This window comes from Pelobates fuscus, chromosome 3, assembly GCF_036172605.1.
Source record: "Pelobates fuscus isolate aPelFus1 chromosome 3, aPelFus1.pri, whole genome shotgun sequence".
NCBI classification, from domain to species: Eukaryota; Metazoa; Chordata; class Amphibia; order Anura; family Pelobatidae; genus Pelobates; species Pelobates fuscus.
The window spans coordinates 344,658,302-344,681,208 of NC_086319.1; the positions used below are offsets into that span (position 1 = coordinate 344,658,302).

Sequence of the window (22,907 nt, forward strand, 5' to 3'; positions counted from 1 at the left end):
AAGAAGCTCTGAAATACGTCCAAATTCTTCTTAAGAAAGAACCAAAGAACTCGCAGGCCAGGGAATTTGAGAAAATAATCGAAAAAAACATGCAGAAATATGGACTCGTTGGTATGGCTATTGGCGGCGGGATGGCTCTTGGAGCTGACGGACTAGCTGGCCTCATCGGTTTGGCTATTTTCAAATTCAAATAAATGTATTTTACTTCCCACCACCACCCCATGTTTTGCTTTATTTTGCACAGTTTAACCCTGTAACCCAAAATAAAATTTTCTTAATTTAACGAGAAATAAAAATATGTTTCTAAAAAATAAAATAAAATAAAAAGATCAAATTGATAAACATAATCTTTCCCCATGTACTCTGTATTTTGCTTGTCAGACGTGGTTATGTAATATAAATACTAAATGAATAATGACAGCGAATCCGTTTTGTATGCATATCAATTAACTTTAAAATACTGTATATTACACTTGACAAAAAAAACACAACGTAACTTAAGATTTGTATTATTTTCAATGGAAGAAATAATTTAAAATCCATTTAAAACTTGCATTATCTTATAAAAAAGTCATAATAAAAACTATTTGTGCGACTCACAGACTAATGACGTATCCTGCAACATTTACTCTATATGAGGTCTAGAATGTTAATCTTTTCTTGCAGTCTCTTGTTACAATTCAAGCTCTATATTTCCTCCAGTTTAGTCCGGAATTCACAGGATGTGGTTAAATACGTCTGATTTTAGCATGTTCCACTTCTCCTTCAAGTGTGATTTATCACTTTCTGATGCAAAGATATAATCTATGGCCTGATATGACAGGTCCCACACTTGTTGTGAGGTCAAGTTGAATGTATTAGCAGCGAGTTGATATTCCAGCGAAAGATCGGTGGCAAAAACGCCTTTGTCATCAGTCTGCAAAAAAAAAAAAAAAATACATTCGGAACGATTTTACAAGGCAGCAAACTATATATGCATTAAAATGTGGTATAAAAAAAAATAAAAATCAATTCCCAAACGATATAACGGTTGTTTCCTTACATGATGTAGTCTGAATTTACAATGAACAGGAAAAAATAGGCCAAAATAGTACAAATGGAGACATTTCCAAATCAGTGATTATTCCAGATACACTATTTAGGTCGGAATTTTCCAATTTGCTCGTCAGTTTACCCCATCTCATGTGGAGTTTTAGTGTATGACTTGCCTAAGATAAGAGGTTTTGCCTTGACATGGCAGGTGAGCTTACACTTTTTTTTTTATTTTTATTTTTAAAAATTCTTTATTTTTGTAGTGCACGTGTATATTACAGGCAGGCCTGAGGTGCCCCGAAAGCAGTCCTCCGGCTTGTCCCACGCTTAACATGCGGGGTATACGTTTAACTAGCACAATTTTTATATTATATCAAGTTTACACAACATAGCATTAAAGCTTCGGTTCACATGAAAATATTTATGTTATGCAGACAGGTTTGGTTCATGCGTTTACCGTGGTGGAATCAGTATGTGTAGTGCATGGTATTACAGTGCGACACTGGGGGTATCCTTTAGCTTATACCCAGGTCCCTATGCAATGTGAAGCGGTTCGCTTAAATTTTAAGACCTGCTGGAATAGGGTCGCTTATCGTATTAGTGCTGCTCATGTTTTTACATATGTATTTTGTGCTTAATGTGCCATACTCGCCTCTTGGGCATGGCGGTGAGAGTAATCGGTTGATAGGCTAGTTTGGGTAGCTTTGTACGATGCATTTCAATCTAGTGTATTAAAGTATATGCCTATCTTGCGCATTAAGCATAAATTAATGAGTAAACAAACATAACAAAACATGGCATAATTATTGAGGGGTATGCGTTGCCAAGAAGTTGATTGTGGAGAGTAAATCCTCACCCCCTTTGTATAGCCAGTCCCGAGTACCCATGAATGTCCAGGGAAATACGGGTCAGTAAAGTATAGATGTATGGTGTACGTATAATCCATGTCTTTAAGTAAGAACCTTTCAGTGTGAGCTTACACTTTAATGGCCACTGGAGTGATACTAAAAACCTCCAGTGACTTAAATGTGAATAGGGATTTGGGATAGTTTGCAAGCAACTTTTGTCTTGGATTTTTACTGTATGTATTAGGGCTGATTTGTACTATAGTCATTGCGGCCGCCCAGGAGTAGTGGGAGTTTGAGCATAGGGTTAAATTTCGTATGTTTGGAATTCTCAAACTGTCTGCCAGAACAGTACAAACAAATACTATAGTATGCAACATTCATACAATCTGTCCCTTAACAATGGTTTGTACTATAACCCAGGAAAGATCTTGTATGGGGTTGGCCTTTAAATCTTTTGGTGACGTTGCTTTGTGGATTTTATACTAGCTGTATTTGTATTTACACGGTAACATTCAATACATTACAGTTTTCATTACATATCATGCATAATGCTACTATAATGATCTAGCCAATAATACATGTGTTTTATTAACAAGAAGGTTCCTTACACACAGGACAGATGGATGACCCAAGTTATACCAGAACCCAAAATGATGTTTGTCGAATGATGGCACAGTCTGTCCTTTAATGTTTGAAGTCAAACAGAGCTCTACACAAAAAGAGAGAGATACAATAAGTTATATAAAGAACAGTGCATGGTCAGAGAAAAAGAAATAAATAAGAATACATGCTCTTTGCAGCTAAATATAGGTAAGATTTGGACCAGATTATGCTCAGTACCCCTTTATGAAAAATGTACCGTTGCACCATTGTGTGGCTGCCCATTGAGTAACTGGTTTTATTTAGCCTAAAACAGATCTATACTGAAAGTGCATTGAACATATTAATCATTTTAGGGGAAAAAAGTGCCTATTTAAGAAAGCGTGTCCCAGGTCTTTATTGTTTCACAAGAATTTTAAATTTGAAGCCACACCAGCCAAATTTGTAAACTTCTCCAAGTTAGCTACGATTCCAGTTGGGCTATTTTGGTCCAAAGTTTGACACGCTTTGGATTTATTTTAAATCCTGGGCAATTCACACTTTAGTGAATAATCTGGCTATCTTAGTTCTAGCTATCCGTTTCAGTGGTAAATAGCAAACAAACCATTACAACCAACAGGTAGAGTATCTTTTTAAAACCATAAATATTTGACACCAAACTGCATTAATAAAGATAAACAATGAACATCTATAACTAAATGGCTATCTTTCACATAAAATCCAACTGGATCAAGCTCTGCTAGTTGTCAGGTTGGGTTATGGCATACAGAACCTCTGGGTTAGTCCATACCAGAGGTTGGAAGTCCATACTGTAGATAATAGAACATTTCTCCTGATGCCAAGCAAAGTCAACTATAAACCATAAAGAAGATATGAGGTACCAAGGTTACACACTCTTGGTCGATATTGTATATACTGAAGACTCTGGATACAGAACCAACTACAATCAACATGGCTACGAGATCTGTAAATAAATGTGTAGAAATGAATTCTGTTTTGTTTTTCGTGTCATTTATCACATTTCCAGTAACATCTTTTGAAATCTGCTGCACCCAATTAGAACCACTTATTGGATTACTGTGGTGTGTCAAGCTTTGCCGATTAGAGATGGGAGGTTAACTGTGTCATCAAATGCACGTCTTGCTATTCTGTGCATACCTACATCAGTGAGTCACGACAAGCTTAATTCGATTTAATACAGTGAGTAGTAAAATGGATACAAAGGCCACAGATTGTTTTTACAGAACCTACCAAATAATTTGCCCATCAGTCCTTGACAGCTCATACATTCTGCAATATTACAGTTTGCATAATTCAAGATAGAGGTACTAACAGAACAACTTGTTTGATTGATACAGTGAATTCCGAAACATTTTCTGTAGCAATATGTTGGCAATGCCAATCCGGTAATCTGTGAAAGTCCTCTAACTCACCCAATACCAGAGCACTGAATGTCATATCAGTACAGACATAGGGTAAAGATATTAAGTTAGTTTACCCAGTAGTCAATAAGGGATGCTCTGGTGTATAGCAAGACAAATCTCAGAAAATGGTCATAAGTAAGAATGTGAAGTTTATTGTAATCAACAAAAGTTTACATCAAGGCAAGGTAGCTTGTTGGTGCCGGGACCTATTTTTGTTTTTGCTCATGTGTGTCCAACCATTATTATTGGCATTTTTATATAGAGCCAACTTATTCTGCAGCACTTTGCAATATTGTAAAGGAGGAAAATTTAACGATAAATGAGACAATTACAAACTGTTTCAGCAACAATAAGTTAATAAGGATCCTACTCAGACGATCTTACAGTCTAGAGGAGGTGGGGTATAAAATAAACATAACAGGATGGGCAGAGAGGGGGGTAGCAACCAAGTGACAAAGTGAGAAAGTAGCAGAGAGAGAGTGGAGTGGGGCCCTTTAAGAGACAGGTTTGTGAGACAGAAGTTACACTGGGAGACCATAATCTTTTGTGAAGAGATGGGTTTTTAAATAGTATTGAAAGCTAGTAGAGAGTCTGATGTGGGTAGGCAGATTTTTCAAAAGAAACGCAGCCGCCTGCAAGTGCGAGTTAGCAGTAAGGGTATGAACAGGACAGGAAAACGTCACCGGCAGAGAGGAGAGGTCGAGAAGGGGCATACCTACAAATTAATGAAGAAACGGGGACTAGAGTTGTTTAGAGCTTTGTAAGTAAGGGGACATGAGGTCACACATTTAGGCTTGAAGAAAGGAGATTTCATCTAAGGCAAAGAAAAGGTGTTTTTACAGTAAGAGCAATAAGGATATGGAATTCATTGCCTGAAGAGGTGGTTTTGTCAGAGTCCATACAGATGTTTAAACTGCAATTGGATAAATACTTGCAAAAACACAACATACAGGGATATAATTTCTAATTAGTGGGGTAATAGCTGCTTGGTCCAAGGAGACATCTGACTGCTATTTTGCGGTCAAGAAGGAATTTTTTCCTAGTTTGTTGCAAAATTGGAAGCGCTTCAGACTGGGTTTTTTGCCTTCTTTTGCATCAACAGCAAAAGCATATGTGAGGAAGGCTGAACTTGATGGACGCAAGTCTCTTTTCAGCTATGTAACTATGTAACTATGTAAGGGTTAGTACATAGAAATGACTCCTATAGGATACAGGAAGCCAATGTAAGGATTGACAGAGGGGGGAGGGAGGGGCAGCAAGGTAATGGAGGAGAGACAGGAGAGAGAAATTAGCCTGGCAGTAGCACTCATTTTGGACTATAGATAGGCAGTAACGTTTATGGGGGACCAATTAGGAGAGAATTTTACTGCTCTTTGGAATATGCCGGTGCTTTATAAATCATAAGACTTACTTAAACAGTTACTCGAACGTCCATGACCACTTCTGCTTTTTGCAGTGGTCACAGAGAATGGAATTGTCCATGACCACTTCGACTTGAAACACTGCACAAACAGAGTACACCATGCACAAAAGTGCAAATAACTCTGTTCCGCACTGCCAAATGTCAGTTCTGTGCATATTATACGCCGGTCGTCAGCACGCTCAGTACACTGGTGACAAGACTTCTCTGATTCTCCCCTTGCAAGCAAAGCCTGCTTGCGTCTCCCTACCCTTCCTAACATTGGGCATTAAGAGAATAGACTTCTTTGTGGGACATGGCCTTGGGTGGCAAAGGGAAAAGTCACACAAGACAGATGCGAAGGTGTGTGGACAGGATGTACTGTAATGCCAATATTGGTCAGTGTCTGATTTTGAACACAGTCACGTGCTATAAAGATCAATCCAATACTAGACACTGAAGATAGGACATGCCACTAGTCTTTACTTTGATACATAAAGCTAGCTGTGCTTAGTATGGATTATACATTATTCATTCCCTCTGTATATTTTAAAAATGACATTCTACTTTACAGTCACGGATCATCATGAGCATCGCAAAGCAGGCGAACCCCTTCACCATTTCTGAGTATTACTGAAGTTCGCTAGAAACTCTAAACATCAAAAGAGGCGTATATTAATATTACCTTCTTACCACTTCAGAGCTGCTTTATGCATAGCTACTTGCCTGCGTGTGTAGGGTTGATGTATAATCTAAAATAGAACTGTCACTTTTCTAGAAATTACACCACTAAATAAAGCATTAATAATTAGAGATAACTTGTGTTCATGTGATGATCCGTTTTTTAATGCATATTAAAGATTTAGTAAATGATATCACAATCCAGTTCAATCCTGGCACAGCCAAGGCACACATTGGATTAGACGATGGAGGCTTCTAGGATATTTTTTGTACCAGATTCAGTGGAGCGCTTACCGTATATACTCGAGTATAAGTTGACCCGAATATAAGCCGAGGCCCCTAATTTTACCTCCAAAAAATGGAAAACGTATTGACTGGAGTATAAGACTAGGGTGGGAAATGCAGCAGCTACTGGTAAATTTCTAAATAAAATTAGATCCCCCAAAAATTATATTAATTGAATATTTATTTAACCCCTTAAGGACCAAACTTCTGTAATAAAAGGGAATCATGACATGTCACACATGTCATGTGTCCTTAAGGGGTTAAAGTGTGTATGTAATGAATGCAGTGTGTGTATGTAATGAATTCAGTGTGTGTGTGTAATGCGTGCAGTGTGTGTATGAGTGCAGTGTGTGTTGTGAATGCAGTGTGTGTGTTTGAGTGCAGTGTGTGTGTGTGAGTGCAGTGTGTGTGTGTGAGTATGAGTATGTGATGCAGAGCCTTGGTGGGGGGGGTGGGCATTTTTATTATTATTTTTTATTTAATTATTATTATTTTTTTTTTTATATATTATTTTATTATTATTTATATTTATTTTCGTCCCCCCTCCCTGCTTGATACATGGCATGGAGGGGAGCTCTCACTCCCTGGTGGTCCAGTGGCATTGGCAGTTCAGTGGAGGGGGATGGCAGAGAGCTGTTACTTACCTTTCCTGCAGCTCCTGTCAGCTCCCTTCTCTCTCCTGCGTTCCGGTCAGCTCCCTCTGCAAGTCTCGCGGTGTGAGTGCCGTGCGGAGCTCTGACCCCGCGGCTCTTGCAAGATTTGCAAAGGGAGCTGACCGGAATGCAGGAGAGAGAAGGGAGCTGACAGGAGCTGCATGAAAGTTAAGTAAACGCTCGCTGCCAGCCCCCAACAGCCCCTTGTCTGTATTATGCCAATGTAAGTTGCCATAATACAGACACACACTCGAGTATAAGACGAGTGGGGGTTTTTCAGCACTTGTACTCGAGTATATACGGTAAATATGTGCATAAAACTTAATAGTACACCTAATGCAAACAAGGAATATACACATATACACACACACACACATACATACATACACACACGGTATTTTTTTACATATCCTTGAACATCCAATGTTTCTTTATGGAGATTAGTTTAGGAGTTTTCTTGTGTATTCAGCAGTAATATGCAGGATCTCAAGGAAAGAGATTTATATATAGTGTGATACCGTTTGTAACAAATATTTTCATGAAAAAGAAAAGGGACAGGTCACCTAAACAGACCTACAGGCAAATAACTCCCAGAGCTAGGTTATAGCTCTGGAATATGTGAGTGTTCCAATTTATGTGTATATCACACTTGTGTACATAAGGGTACTGCGCTATTTCAGTTTTTTCTTTTTCCTTAAAGGTATACACAACATTGGATGTTCAAGGATATGTAAAAAAAGTTAAAAAAAAAAAAAAAAGGTATATTTATATACACACACATATATATATATATATATATATATACACACACAAACACACACACACACACACACACACATATACATACATACATACCTACCTTACCTACCTCTGTCAGTCTCTACACTGGCGTTCCGTTTTATTTAGGACTTAGTTCAAAGTGCTCCTGATTATTTACAAAGCTCTCAGTCCCTGCTTACATCTCCTCACTCATTACACGATATACCCCAGCCCTGCCCCCTCCTTATGGAATGCACTCTTGTTACACATCCAACTCGCCCAGTCTCCGCAGCCCCCCCCAAAAAAAACACATTCTTATTGGCCTGTTATAAAGTCCCACTCTTTTATCATGTTTTGCCATAGCAACTTGCAGCAAAATTTCAAATATATATATAATAAAGATGTTATCCTTCTGAAAAGCTCTGACGTTACAATGCCCCCTTAGGATAAGAGTAATAATGTAAACCCTTTACTTTCTCACCAAGAGGAATTTGTTTCTGTTTCACCATCTCTACTAGATCAGGTGAGTTACACAGAAAAGTCCCATGTCCGATTCTATCGGGGGGGAGATTAAGCAGAAGTGCGGTTTCCTCTTGTTGACTGGGTATCTGTAAGAAATAACAAGTCCAAGTAAATGAGGAAGCTGTGCACAATATTCTTAAATTATGCATAGAATTCAGGCCTCTTTGGTCGACAAATAGTTGGATAAAACAAAGAACAGTAAGATGAATTTGTCAACTATTGGCTTCTTAGCAAGAATACTTCAGGAATTAGGACACTGTTGCTTTTTCTCATACAAGCATTTTCCAGCTTAATTAAAAACATTTTTTTTTTTTTTTTTTAAACTAAGCGATTCAAACAAACCAGAAATTGTTGAAAATTGATCATGGAATTACAAAAAACTTTGGAGAAAGTTGGATTGTAAGGGAAAAGTAAGCACCATGGCCACTTCATCTTAGTTTGTTATGTGGCTATGGGATACAATCCTTGCTTTTGTTTCTATTAAATAATTAACAAAATAGGGCTTTAAAGGGACACTGTAGATACCCAGACCACTTCAGCTCAATGTCTGGATGCCACGTCCCTCTTGTTCGAACCCTATAAAACATTTCCTATCCGCAGGAACGCCAATGAGTGCATTGCAGTGTTTAAATGGCTCTTGTCATTATTATACTGACATTAGAGAGACCACTTGATTGGCTCAACGTGGCTCAACATAAGGATGGGGGTTTGTCACCTGGTGACTAGGATACTAGAACGTTAGGAATACACATTTGTATTCCTAACGCTATAGCGTTCCTTTCAAACAGAGCTCATAGATCCACATAGAAATCCTGTCAATCAGGGAGCTGGCAATCACACGTACCCACTCTTAGCATGCATAGTATGCTGACCTGACAGACTTGCAGGCACCCTGGGAACAAGCAGTAGCAAGTATAATCTGTCTTGGTCTTCAGGTCAGGAGCCACGGGCAGCATCAATCATCTTATTCAGATACACTTTTGACACTCTCACATTAGCACTGATATACACACTCCTGCAGAAAGTGTCATTCCAGGACCCCTGACTGACAGAGCACTTTAACCCCTTAAGGACACATGACGTGTGTGACATGTCATGATTCCCTTTTATTCCAGAAGTTTGGTCCTTAAGGGATTAAGCAATTTTTTTGACATTATTTTGGTTTACACCTGCAATTTCCTGGTCAATTCTCCAGAGTCCCTGTTTTCATTAATAATTCCATACAATTCGCTTCTATTATTATTATTATTGCCATTCATATAGCGCCAACAGATTCCGTAGCGCATTACAATATTATGAGAGGGGTGATTTAACTATAAATAGGACAATTACAAATGAACTTACAGGAACAATAGAGGACCCTAGAATGAGAACAATTCCCACCTGCAGTACAGCCAAAATGAGTTGAAAAGATTTAGATTGCCTGCCTTGCGTTAAAGTGGGAACGCAATGTATCTGTGATCAGGAAAAAGGTTCTGCTTTGGCTAAACAGAAAAATGCTCATGCAGACCCGAAACGAGTAAATACTTTAGGAAGAGTGGCTGTAACATTCTTATCAAATATACCTCAGATAGATGAAGAGCTAGTTTGAGGCCAGATCGCTTTGCTTCATTGAGAGGATCCATGAAGTCCTTCCCATGCCCCACCTATAGTTTGAAAAAAATATATAATCGTATTAATAGCAGAACAGTGTATACATTATTAACACATTCCATGTTGCCAGACACCGGTAGGCAACCCATGGTACTCCAGATGTTGTGGACTATATCTCCCATAATGCTCTTAAAACCATAATGCTGGTAAAGCATCAGGGGGGGTTAGTCCACAACGTGTGGAATGCCACAGGTTGCCTGTCCCTGTTCTAGGACCTTCTAAAATATATGACTCATCATGCAATTTAAAGCGGCACTGTCATGCCGAACTTACCTTTCCTCAATCTCTTCCTCTTCTCCCCCTCTCTCAGGATCTGTTCTTCTTTTCTTCCTGTCTTCTTTAGTTTTCTTTAAAATCATAAGACAAAGTAGGGACTCTTTGTCTTATGGAGGATTCCTCCGCTTGACCAGCTCAGACCAGCGGAGGAGCAAAGTGTGCTTCATTTCCGCTGGTCAGAGCAATTTTCCCATGATCCCTAGCTTTCCTCCCTGTTCCCACAATGCTTCCTGTCAGTATTGCCGAACGTCCTGTCACTTAGACAGAACGCCGGCAAAACTGCCGAATTGCATCCTAACAGAATGAGCACTGTTTCTCCATTGGTGTTAGGATGCAATTCGGTACTTTGATCGTATCGGAATTTCATTCTAATGAATGAAACTCCGATCCTATTCATTGCCGCGGCTGCTTCTTGCAGCCGCTTAGTAGATAACTCCCTAATTCCCACGGTATCAGGGAGCTATCTACTAAAAGGCTGAAAGACCTAAATTGGTCTTTCAGCCACATTTACTAATGCTAAGTAAAGATTACTTAGGGGGGACCTACTGTCCTCCCCCCGGCCCCCACCACTGACCGGTGGGTGGGGGCCCTAATAAAACAATAAGGGGGGTGACCTATTGTCCTCCCCCCCCTTGGCCCCCACCCTGCGCGGTGGGTAGGGGCCCTAATAAAATAATAAGGGGGGGACCTATTGTCCGCCCCCCCGGCCCCCACCCCTGCGCAGTGGGTGGGGGCCCTAATAAAACAATAAGGGGGGGGACCTACTGTCCTCCCCCCCTGGCCCCCACCCCTGAGCGGTGGGTGGGGGCCCTGAAAAAAAAAATAAGGGGGGGGACCTATTGTCCTCCCCCCCCTTGGCCCCCACCCTGCGCGGTGGGTGGGGGCCCTAATAAAACAATAAGGGGGAGGGACCTACTGTTCTCCCCCCCTGGCCCCCACCCCTGAGCGGTGGGTGGGGGCCCTAATAAAACAATAAGGGGGGGACCTATTGTCGTCCTCCCCCCCGGCCCCCACCCCTGCGCGGTGGGTGGGGGCCCTAATAAAACAATATGGGGGGGGGACCTATTATCCTCCCCCCCGGCCCCCACCCCTGCGCGGTGGGTGGGGGCCCTAAATGACTTGAAAACCATCCAATCACAGTGATCTGTCATTTTACACAGCGTGGGAAAGTTCTTTTGAATTTTCCCACGCTGTGTAAAATGACACAGAGCACTCTGATTGGCTTAAACCAACCAATCAGTGTGTTCTAAGCCTAATTGCAGGGCGGGGCAAGGCTTTATGAGCCTTGACCCGCCCTGCGGAGCTCAGTACGCGGCGTGCCCTCCATGGGTGAACATGGATTAATTTTTGTTTGCACTCTTTTTTTTTTTTTTTTTAAAGTGCGACGGGTATGATTTTTATTTGGCCTTTTGGGGGGCTGAAGAAAAAAGAATTTAGAAAAAAGAAGACGTCAAATGGTAAGTTTAATTTATTTTTTTACAGGTTAGTTATTTTATTCCCCCCTCACTATTTTTAGGGTGAGGGGGGTAGGTAAGGGATAGAATGTTTTGGGTGGGGGGGGGTGACTAGGGGCTTGGGACCCCTAGTCACCTTGATGGGGGGGAGGGGGGGGTATTTAGGGCCCCCACCCACCGCGCAGGGGTGGGAGCCAGGGGGGAGGACAGGGGTGGGGGCCGGGGGGAGGACAGTAGGTCCCCCCCCCCTTATTACCATTTTTTTTACAGTGAGCAGCCACAGGCTGCTCACTGTTTAGTGGACATGCCCCTACTCGCGGTATAGCGAGTAGGGGCATTGGGGAGATTTTAATCTCCCTTGTGCTATTATGGGGGTCATATTGACCCCCATAGAGTGAGGGGGGACCTGGGGGGCGTATGAAGTGGTGGGGAGCACAGCTCCCTGCCGCTTCTGTCTTTACATATTACAAGGAGGGAGCTGCACGCCGGTAGCTCCCTCCTTGTAATAAACTGAACGAACAAACTAACACTGATACTCAGGGTTAGTTTGTTCGTCTGATGTTTCTATTCATTCATTCGTCTGTCTGATGAATGAATGAATGAATAGATGAAATTCCCGTTCGCATGTCCAGGTGTTTCACTGGGCATGTGCGGGAATCTCACAGTCTGTGTAGTGTGGGTAGATGACGTGTCCCACAGGGACTTCACCTACCCACACAAAAATGGCGGCGCCCTGAATATAGATCGGGCAGAAAATAAAGAATTAAAAATAGGTAATGTGGGGGGCTTAGGGGCATTTGGGGGTGATTAGGGGGTCGATTGGATGTAGTGGAGGCGGGAGGGGGGTTAAAAAAAAAAAAAACGGGATTCGGCATGACAGTGCCGCTTTAAAATAATTCATTTAAAGGGACACTGTAGGCACCCAGACAACTTCCCACCACCCTTAACCCTGCAAGTGTAATTATTGCAGTTTTTATTAACTGCAATAATTACCATGTAGGGTTAAGTCCTCCTCTAGTGGCTGTCTAGAAACTGTTTTCTTTTTCTGCTTTCTTAATTCCAATAATTTCACAGGCTGACGTATGAGCTGATTCCTTTCCTCTCCCCTTCATCTTTCAATTGAGTCTTTTATTTTTCCTTACTAGAGGGACTTCCGTGTTCTTAGAACACGGAAAGTGCTTTAAACTATGCTGGGCGTCCTCAGGCTATGCATGAGGACCTCCAGAGTCGCCAGAATCCCCATAGGAAAGCACTGAATAATGCTTTCCTATGGGGAGATCTAATGCACGCGCGCGGCCATTGCCGCGCATGCACATTAGGTCTCTCCCTCCGGCAGACATCAGCGGGGGAGGAGCATGGGCAGAGCCTGACCCAGCGCCAAGGGACATCGGCGCTGGATTCAAGTAAGTCACTGAAGGGGTTTTAACCCCTTCAGCAACATGGGATATTTTTCCTGGCACTGGAGAGTCCCTTTGACATATATGATTTATAATGGGGTGGGTGAGGGATGGACAGACAATTATGGCTAATTATGAATGTGCTCCCTGGTAAAGGTGGTCTTGTCCAGTAGGCTTTAAACCGTGAAGGATCAAAGGCATTCTTTGCAGTCATCATAATCTGGTCAGTAAAAACTTAACGCCAGCAAGGGTTATCTTAATTAGTATCAGCAGCTCTATACTGCACTGTTAAAGGTGGACATCCTTTATTTTAATATTATATTTACTTATCCCCCGTATTTAACAAATATGTATGTATTAGGTGTTAAAATAATAAAATGAAATGCAGAAATGTAAACCTCTTTAAACTGTAACTGGTTGCCCACCATATTAGCTCCTTAACATTTACTGTTAAAAGACCGGTCCGTGGCACCTGGTAGTCAGCATTGAAAAGGCACACAGAGAAGATGATACATAAAAACGTTTCTATTTTTTGCCCTTGTGGTGTATGGACTGAATTATGAGGTCATTTGCTACATTTTAAAATAATTGTGAAAGAACATGGAGCAATGTGAAAAAAGGTTTAAAGGAACACTATAGTCACCTAAATTACTTTAGCTCAATAAAGCAGTTTTAGTGTATAGATCATTCCCCTGCAATTCCACTGCTCAATTCACTGTCATATAGGAGTTAAATCACTTTGTTTCTGTTTATGCAGCCCTAGCCACGCCTCCCCTGGCTATGATTGACAGAGCCTGCATGGAAAAAAAAAAAACTGGTTTCACTTTCAAACAGATGTAATTTACCTTAAATAATTGTATCTCAATCTCTAAATTGAACTTTAATCACATACAGGAGGCTCTTGCAGGGTCTAGCAAGCTATTAACATGGCAGGGGATAAGAAAATCTTAATTAAACAGAACTTGCAATAAAGAAAGCCTAAATAGGGCTCTCTTTACAGGAAGTGTTTATGGAAGGCTGTGCAAGTCACATACAGGGAGGTGTGACTAGGGTTCATAAACAAAGGGATTTAACTCCTAAATGGCAGAGGATTGAGCAGTGAGGCTGCAGGGGCATGTTCTATCCACCAAAACTGCTTCATTAAGCTAAAGTTGTTCAGGTGACTATAGTGTCCCTTTAATACAAATAATGGGGAATTTAAATTTTTTTTTTTCAAATGGTGTAATACGGTGACGACACAGTTTACAATACAGGAGTGCCATTCCATATTGGAATATTATTCTTAAAATGATGGCAAAAATCTACCTTGTTCTAGCACGTAATAGGTGATGGTATTTAATAAGGATAGATAAGATGTTGGACATATAATAAGGTGTCAAATTACAGTAATTACATTAGTTTGTATAGTTTATAGACAAATACATAAAAACAAAATTACAGCAGTAAAAATTATTACATATAGGGTTCCATCTAAAAAAAAATAATAAACGGGGGGCTGGGCTTGGCCGCCTTAGTGAACGGACGCATGACAGCTGAGCTCTCCTAATAAACTAAACACAGCTAATTAAATTGAGGTATATCAACCGCTGGGGGTGCAGAGAAGTCACCGGACACCAAACGGAGCTTTCATGTGCGTTAACAGGACGAAAAAGCTGAGCACACATCGTCAGCAGCACACTGCCCTGGCACCAATCTTGAGGCACAATGAAGCAACCCATACCGCCCAAGATGGCGACAGACGCTCCCCTGAACAAACTAGTCCTGGGCCTAAGGCAGCAACCAGTATGCAGCTTTGTCGAACAGGGCCTACACTGCTTGGAAGAAATCTTCAATGCCTTTTTGGCAATACTTCAGGACCGCATGTAGCAGACGCCACAGGTGCGTACTACAGCTGAAAGAAGCACTATGGTGCCAAGGAGGGGGTGTCTCCCGCAGGCAAACCAGCAACTACTCAGACACCAGAGAAGAAATGCCATCCTGGGCCGAGAGCCACCTGAGGCACAGCCCTCAAGCGTTGACCACGGCGGCCAAAGACCCTCCGCCAAAGCAAGCAGTCACCGTCTGGATATTCCGCCTACCCCAGTAGGGGCAAAGACTTGGCATCTCACCGTACTAGAGTCTGTGGACATAAGACGCTGGCCCTCGCCCAGGCCTGGGGGCGGAGGAGACCCCTATCCTGATGCTCCAGGGCGACTGCCCGCAAATGCCATCTGGACTGCACCTGGCTCAAACCACTCAAGGGGATAGGCTGAGCCGAGAGCCGGGCTGATCACCAGTGCTATGCCCCATTGTCGTGGAGATGGAGGCTGATGAACTAGCTGTAACTGCTACGTTTTACCATGCAGTAGCATATCAGATAGCCTAGGCCTAGTGGCAACTTCATTTTAAAACCATAGCCTGTTTAGCACTATTAATGAGTCGCTATCCACATGTTTAACCAGACATATCACAGTGCAAGCTTACCTGATGTCATATGTTTAGACATGTCAGTACAGCCGGTTAAGACTCTCACTGGAATATCCTTAATGTATCCCTGCATATTTCATTATCTCCACTACAACTATCTCCTATTTAGTTTTAAACATGCAGGATGAGTCTGAGTGGTGTTTTGTTTTTCTTGTCCTACTATATTAAATCACAAAAGTATGTACAATTAGGTGTTAAGCCAAGTATGCTCGGTTTAGTGTTAAAATGTGATGTTCTTGCATGACCTTTATCCCTACTTTAACTAAAAGTGTGATGCCAATCTGTGAGCCAAGCTAATGTTTCCCTTATGTTATTATGAAGCTTACAATACCATGCTGTTTCTCTATATAAAAAAACTGCAATGTTTTTGATGCCATGTGAATACATGTAAATGCAAATCGGTTTGCACCAGCTGTTGTGGCAGTGCAAATTCCATGTTCAATGTCTGCACAAACAATAATAATAATAATAAATAAACAACACATGTTTTGGTAAACTATCCCAGTTAAAAGAAAACAAATCCTTTTGTTTATTAATGAAATAGTAATGTAGACCAGTGCAGTCCAACTTCTTTAGTATAGAGGCCTGGATTTTGTTAGATCAACAAGAATATCACAAGCATTGTAGACACATGCTCATTGCTACTTTGGTAGGTGTGTATGACGGAGAAGTGGTTGGTTAATTCCTTGTTGCCACAGATGGGAGAAGCATTGTGGGAGATTAAATACAAAAATACACTTCCTATGTAAATGCATCCCATAATGCAGAATGTCAGAGTATACGTGTGATCAGTGTCTGTATGTTAGCGTGCTTGTGGATGTGTTAACATGTCTGTATTTTTTTACATTATTATGTGTGCAGTATGAATACCTGTGCGTGTAAGTGTTTGTGTGTGCAGTATGAATATCTGTGCATGTTAGGGTTTGTATGTGCAGTATGAATATCTGTGCGTGTAAGTGTTTGTGTGTGCAGTATTAATATATGTGCATGTTAGGGTTTGTATGTGCAGTATGAATATCTGTGCGTGTAAGTGTTTGTGTGTGCAGTATGAATATATGTGCATGTTAGGGTTTGTATGTGCAGTATGAATATCTGTGCGTGTAAGTGTTTGTGTGTGCAGTATGAATATCTGTGCGTGTAAGTGTTTGTGTGTGCAGTATGAATATCTGTGCGTGTAAGTGTTTGTGTGTGCAGTATTAATATCTGTGCGTGTAAGTGTTTGTGTGTGCAGTATGAATATCTGTGCGTGTAAGTGTTTGTGTGTGCAGTATGAATATCTGTGCGTGTAAGTGTTTGTATGTGCAGTATGAATATCTGTGCGTGTAAGTGTTTGTGTGTGCAGTATTAATATATGTGCATGTTAGGGTTTGTATGTGCAGTATGAATATCTGTGCGTGTAAGTGTTTGTGTGTGCAGTATGAATATCTGTGCGTGCAAGTGTTTGTGTGTGCAGTATTAATATATGTGCATGTTAGGGTTTGTATGTGCAGTATGAATATCTGTGCGTGTAAGTGTTTGTGTGTGCAGTATGAATATCTGTGCGTGTAAGTGTTTGTGTGTGCAGTATGAATATCTGTGCGTGTAAGTGTTTGTGTGTGCAGTATGAATATCTGTGCGTGTAAGTGTTTGTGTGTGCAGTATGAATATCTGTGCGTGTAAGTGTTTGTGTGTGCAGTATGAATATCTGTGCGTGTAAGTGTTTGTGTGTGCAGTATTAATATATGTGCATGTTAGGGTTTGTATGTGCAGTATGAATATCTGTGCGTGTAAGTGTTTGTGTGTGCAGTATGAATATCTGTGCGTGTAAGTGTTTGTGTGTGCAGTATGAATATCTGTGCGTGTAAGTGTTTGTGTGTGCAGTATGAATATCTGTGCGTGTAAGTGTTTGTGTGTGCAGTATTAATATATGTGCATGTTAGGGTTTGTATGTGCAGTATGAATATCTGTGCGTGTAAGTGTTTGTGTGTGCAGTATGAATATCTGTGCATGTTAGGGTTTGTATGTGCAGTATGAATATCTGTGCGTGTAAGTGTTTGTGTGTGCAGTATGAATATCTGTGCGTGCAAGTGTGTGTGTGCAGTATGAATATCTGTGCGTGTAAGTGTTTGTGTGTGCAGTATGAATATCTGTGCGTGTAAGTGTTTGTGTGTGCAGTATGAATATCTGTGCGTGTAAGTGTTTGTGTGTGCAGTATTAATATATGTGCATGTTAGGGTTTGTATGTGCAGTATGAATATCTGTGCGTGTAAGTGTTTGTGTGTGCAGTATGAATATCTGTGCGTGTAAGTGTTTGTGTGTGCAGTATGAATATCTGTGCGTGTAAGTGTTTGTGTGTGCAGTATGAATATCTGTGCGTGTAAGTGTTTGTGTGTGCAGTATGAATATCTGTGCGTGTAAGTGTTTGTGTGTGCAGTATGAATATCTGTGCGTGTAAGTGTTTGTGTGTGCAGTATTAATATCTGTGCGTGTAAGTGTTTGTGTGTGCAGTATGAATATCTGTGCGTGTAAGTGTTTGTGTGTGCAGTATGAATATCTGTGCGTGTAAGTGTTTGTGTGTGCAGTATGAATATCTGTGCGTGTAAGTGTTTGTGTGTGCAGTATGAATATCTGTGCGTGTAAGTGTTTGTGTGTGCAGTATGAATACCTGTGCGTGTAAGTGTTTGTGTGTGCAGTATGAATATATGTGCGTGTAAGTGTTTGTGTGTGCAGTATGAATATATGTGCGTGTAAGTGTTTGTGTGTGCAGTATGAATACCTGTGCATGTTAGGGTTTGTATGTGCAGTATGAATATCTGTGCGTGTAAGTGTTTGTGTGTGCAGTATGAATATCTGTGCATGTTAGGGTTTGTATGTGCAGTATGAATATCTGTGCGTGTAAGTGTTTGTGTGTGCAGTATGAATATATGTGCGTGTAAGTGTTTGTGTGTGCAGTATGAATATATGTGCGTGTAAGTGTTTGTGTGTGCAGTATGAATATCTGTGCGTGTAAGTGTTTGTGTGTGCAGTATGAATATCTGTGCATGTTAGGGTTTGTATGTGCAGTATGAATATCTGTGCATGTTAGGGTTTGTATGTGCAGTATGAATATATGTGCGTGTAAGTGTTTGTGTGTGCAGTATGAATACCTGTGCGTGTAAGTGTTTGTGTGTGCAGTATGAATATCTGTGCGTGTAAGTGTTTGTGTGTGCAGTATGAATATCTGTGCGTGTAAGTGTTTGTGTGTGCAGTATGAATATATGTGCGTGTAAGTGTTTGTGTGTGCAGTATGAATATCTGTGCGTGTAAGTGTTTGTGTGTGCAGTATGAATATCTGTGCATGTTAGGGTTTGTATGTGCAGTATGAATATCTGTGCGTGTAAGTGTTTGTGTGTGCAGTATGAATATATGTGCGTGTAAGTGTTTGTGTGTGCAGTATGAATATATGTGCGTGTAAGTGTTTGTGTGTGCAGTATGAATACCTGTGCATGTTAGGGTTTGTATGTGCAGTATGAATATCTGTGCGTGTAAGTGTTTGTGTGTGCAGTATGAATATCTGTGCGTGTAAGTGTTTGTGTGTGCAGTATGAATATATGTGCGTGTAAGTGTTTGTGTGTGCAGTATGAATATCTGTGCGTGTAAGTGTTTGTGTGTGCAGTATGAATACCTGTGCGTGTAAGTGTTTGTGTGTGCAGTATGAATACCTGTGCGTGTAAGTGTTTGTGTGTGCAGTATGAATATCTGTGCGTGTAAGTGTTTGTGTGTGCAGTATGAATATCTGTGCATGTTAGGGTTTGTATGTGCAGTATGAATATCTGTGCGTGTAAGTGTTTGTGTGTGCAGTATGAATATATGTGCGTGTAAGTGTTTGTGTGTGCAGTATGAATATCTGTGCGTGTAAGTGTTTGTGTGTGCAGTATGAATATCTGTGCATGTTAGGGTTTGTATGTGCAGTATGAATATCTGTGCGTGTAAGTGTTTGTGTGTGCAGTATGAATATATGTGCGTGTAAGTGTTTGTGTGTGCAGTATGAATATATGTGCGTGTAAGTGTTTGTGTGTGCAGTATGAATACCTGTGCATGTTAGGGTTTGTATGTGCAGTATGAATATCTGTGCGTGTAAGTGTTTGTGTGTGCAGTATGAATATCTGTGCGTGTAAGTGTTTGTGTGTGCAGTATGAATATATGTGCGTGTAAGTGTTTGTGTGTGCAGTATGAATATCTGTGCGTGTAAGTGTTTGTGTGTGCAGTATGAATACCTGTGCGTGTAAGTGTTTGTGTGTGCAGTATGAATACCTGTGCGTGTAAGTGTTTGTGTGTGCAGTATGAATATCTGTGCGTGTAAGTGTTTGTGTGTGCAGTATGAATATCTGTGCATGTTAGGGTTTGTATGTGCAGTATGAATATCTGTGCGTGTAAGTGTTTGTGTGTGCAGTATTAATATATGTGCATGTTAGGGTTTGTATGTGCAGTATGAATATCTGTGCGTGTAAGTGTTTGTGTGTGCAGTATGAATATCTGTGCGTGTAAGTGTTTATGTGTGCAGTATGAATATCTGTGCGTGTAAGTGTTTGTGTGTGCAGTATTAATATATGTGCATGTTAGGGTTTGTATGTGCAGTATGAATATCTGTGCGTGTAAGTGTTTGTGTGTGCAGTATGAATATATGTGCATGTAAGTGTGTGTGTGCAGTATGAATATCTGTGCGTGTAAGTGTTTGTGTGTGCAGTATTAATATCTGTGCGTGTAAGTGTTTGTGTGTGCAGTATGAATATCTGTGCGTGTAAGTGTTTGTGTGTGCAGTATGAATATCTGTGCGTGTAAGTGTTTGTGTGTGCAGTATGAATATCTGTGCGTGTAAGTGTTTGTGTGTGCAGTATGAATATCTGTGCGTGTAAGTGTTTGTGTGTGCAGTATGAATACCTGTGCGTGTAAGTGTTTGTGTGTGCAGTATGAATATCTGTGCGTGTAAGTGTTTGTGTGTGCAGTATGAATATCTGTGCATGTTAGGGTTTGTATGTGCAGTATGAATATCTGTGCGTGTAAGTGTTTGTGTGTGCAGTATTAATATATGTGCATGTTAGGGTTTGTATGTGCAGTATGAATATCTGTGCGTGTAAGTGTTTGTGTGTGCAGTATGAATATCTGTGCGTGTAAGTGTTTATGTGTGCAGTATGAATATCTGTGCGTGTAAGTGTTTGTGTGTGCAGTATGAATATCTGTGCGTGTAAGTGTTTATGTGTGCAGTATGAATATCTGTGCGTGTAAGTGTTTGTGTGTGCAGTATGAATATCTGTGCGTGTAAGTGTTTGTGTGTGCAGTATGAATATCTGTGCGTGTAAGTGTTTGTGTGTGCAGTATGAATATCTGTGCGTGTAAGTGTTTGTGTGTGCAGTATGAATATCTGTGCGTGTAAGTGTTTGTGTGTGCAGTATGAATATCTGTGCGTGTAAGTGTTTGTGTGTGCAGTATGAATATCTGTGCGTGTAAGTGTTTGTGTGTGCAGTATGAATATCTGTGCATGTAAGTGTTTGTGTGTGCAGTATGAATATCTGTGCGTGTAAGTGTTTGTGTGTGCAGTATGAATATCTGTGCGTGTAAGTGTTTGTGTGTGCAGTATGAATATCTGTGCGTGTAAGTGTTTGTGTGTGCAGTATGAATATCTGTGCGTGTAAGTGTTTGTGTGTGCAGTATGAATATCTGTGCGTGTAAGTGTTTGTGTGTGCAGTATGAATATCTGTGCGTGTAAGTGTTTGTGTGTGCAGTATGAATATCTGTGCGTGTAAGTGTTTGTGTGTGCAGTATGAATATCTGTGCGTGTAAGTGTTTGTGTGTGCAGTATTAATATCTGTGCGTGTAAGTGTTTGTGTGTGCAGTATGAATATCTGTGCGTGTAAGTGTTTGTGTGTGCAGTATGAATATCTGTGCGTGTAAGTGTTTGTGTGTGCAGTATGAATATCTGTGCGTGTAAGTGTTTGTGTGTGCAGTATGAATATCTGTGCGTGTAAGTGTTTGTAGTATGAATATCTGTGCGTGTAAGTGTTTGTGTGTGCAGTATTAATATATGTGCATGTTAGGGTTTGTATGTGCAGTATGAATATCTGTGCGTGTAAGTGTTTGTGTGTGCAGTATGAATATCTGTGCGTGTAAGTGTTTGTGTGTGCAGTATGAATATCTGTGCGTGTAAGTGTTTGTGTGTGCAGTATGAATATATGTGCATGTAAGTGTTTGTGTGTGCAGTATGAATATCTGTGCGTGTAAGTGTTTGTGTGTGCAGTATGAATACCTGTGCGTGTAAGTGTTTGTGTGTGCAGTATGAATATCTGTGCGTGTAAGTGTTTGTGTGTGCAGTATGAATATCTGTGCATGTTAGGGTTTGTATGTGCAGTATGAATATCTGTGCGTGTAAGTGTTTGTGTGTGCAGTATTAATATATGTGCATGTTAGGGTTTGTATGTGCAGTATGAATATCTGTGCGTGTAAGTGTTTGTGTGTGCAGTATGAATATCTGTGCGTGTAAGTGTTTATGTGTGCAGTATGAATATCTGTGCGTGTAAGTGTTTGTGTGTGCAGTATTAATATATGTGCATGTTAGGGTTTGTATGTGCAGTATGAATATCTGTGCGTGTAAGTGTTTGTGTGTGCAGTATGAATATATGTGCATGTAAGTGTTTGTGTGTGCAGTATGAATATCTGTGCGTGTAAGTGTTTGTGTGTGCAGTATGAATATCTGTGCGTGTAAGTGTTTGTGTGTGCAGTATGAATATCTGTGCGTGTAAGTGTTTGTGTGTGCAGTATGAATATCTGTGCGTGTAAGTGTTTGTGTGTGCAGTATGAATATCTGTGCGTGTAAGTGTTTGTGTGTGCAGTATGAATATCTGTGCGTGTAAGTGTTTGTGTGTGCAGTATGAATATCTGTGCGTGTAAGTGTTTGTGTGTGCAGTATGAATATCTGTGCGTGTAAGTGTTTGTGTGTGCAGTATGAATACCTGTGCGTGTAAGTGTTTGTGTGTGCAGTATGAATATCTGTGCGTGTAAGTGTTTGTGTGTGCAGTATGAATATCTGTGCATGTTAGGGTTTGTATGTGCAGTATGAATATCTGTGCGTGTAAGTGTTTGTGTGTGCAGTATTAATATATGTGCATGTTAGGGTTTGTATGTGCAGTATGAATATCTGTGCGTGTAAGTGTTTGTGTGTGCAGTATGAATATCTGTGCGTGTAAGTGTTTATGTGTGCAGTATGAATATCTGTGCGTGTAAGTGTTTGTGTGTGCAGTATTAATATATGTGCATGTTAGGGTTTGTATGTGCAGTATGAATATCTGTGCGTGTAAGTGTTTATGTGTGCAGTATGAATATCTGTGCGTGTAAGTGTTTGTGTGTGCAGTATGAATATATGTGCATGTAAGTGTTTGTGTGTGCAGTATGAATATCTGTGCGTGTAAGTGTTTGTGTGTGCAGTATTAATATCTGTGCGTGTAA

General features: G+C 40.7%; 1 protein-coding gene across 2 annotated transcripts in view; it reads right to left on the bottom strand.

Moving 5' to 3' along the window:
- Positions 1–464: 464 nt before the first annotated feature.
- The window catches only part of ADAL (adenosine deaminase like), a 66,775-nt gene continuing 44,332 nt past the window's right edge, over positions 465–22,907 (bottom strand). For both annotated transcript variants that reach the window (XM_063449123.1, XM_063449124.1), the window contains 4 exons: positions 9,769–9,849; positions 8,163–8,289; positions 2,489–2,589; positions 465–916 (listed from right to left, as the gene is read on the bottom strand). In XM_063449123.1, the coding sequence (XP_063305193.1) occupies positions 716–916; positions 2,489–2,589; positions 8,163–8,289; positions 9,769–9,849 (510 nt within the window). In that variant the 3' untranslated portion in view covers positions 465–715. The remainder of the gene's footprint in view (positions 917–2,488; positions 2,590–8,162; positions 8,290–9,768; positions 9,850–22,907) is intronic.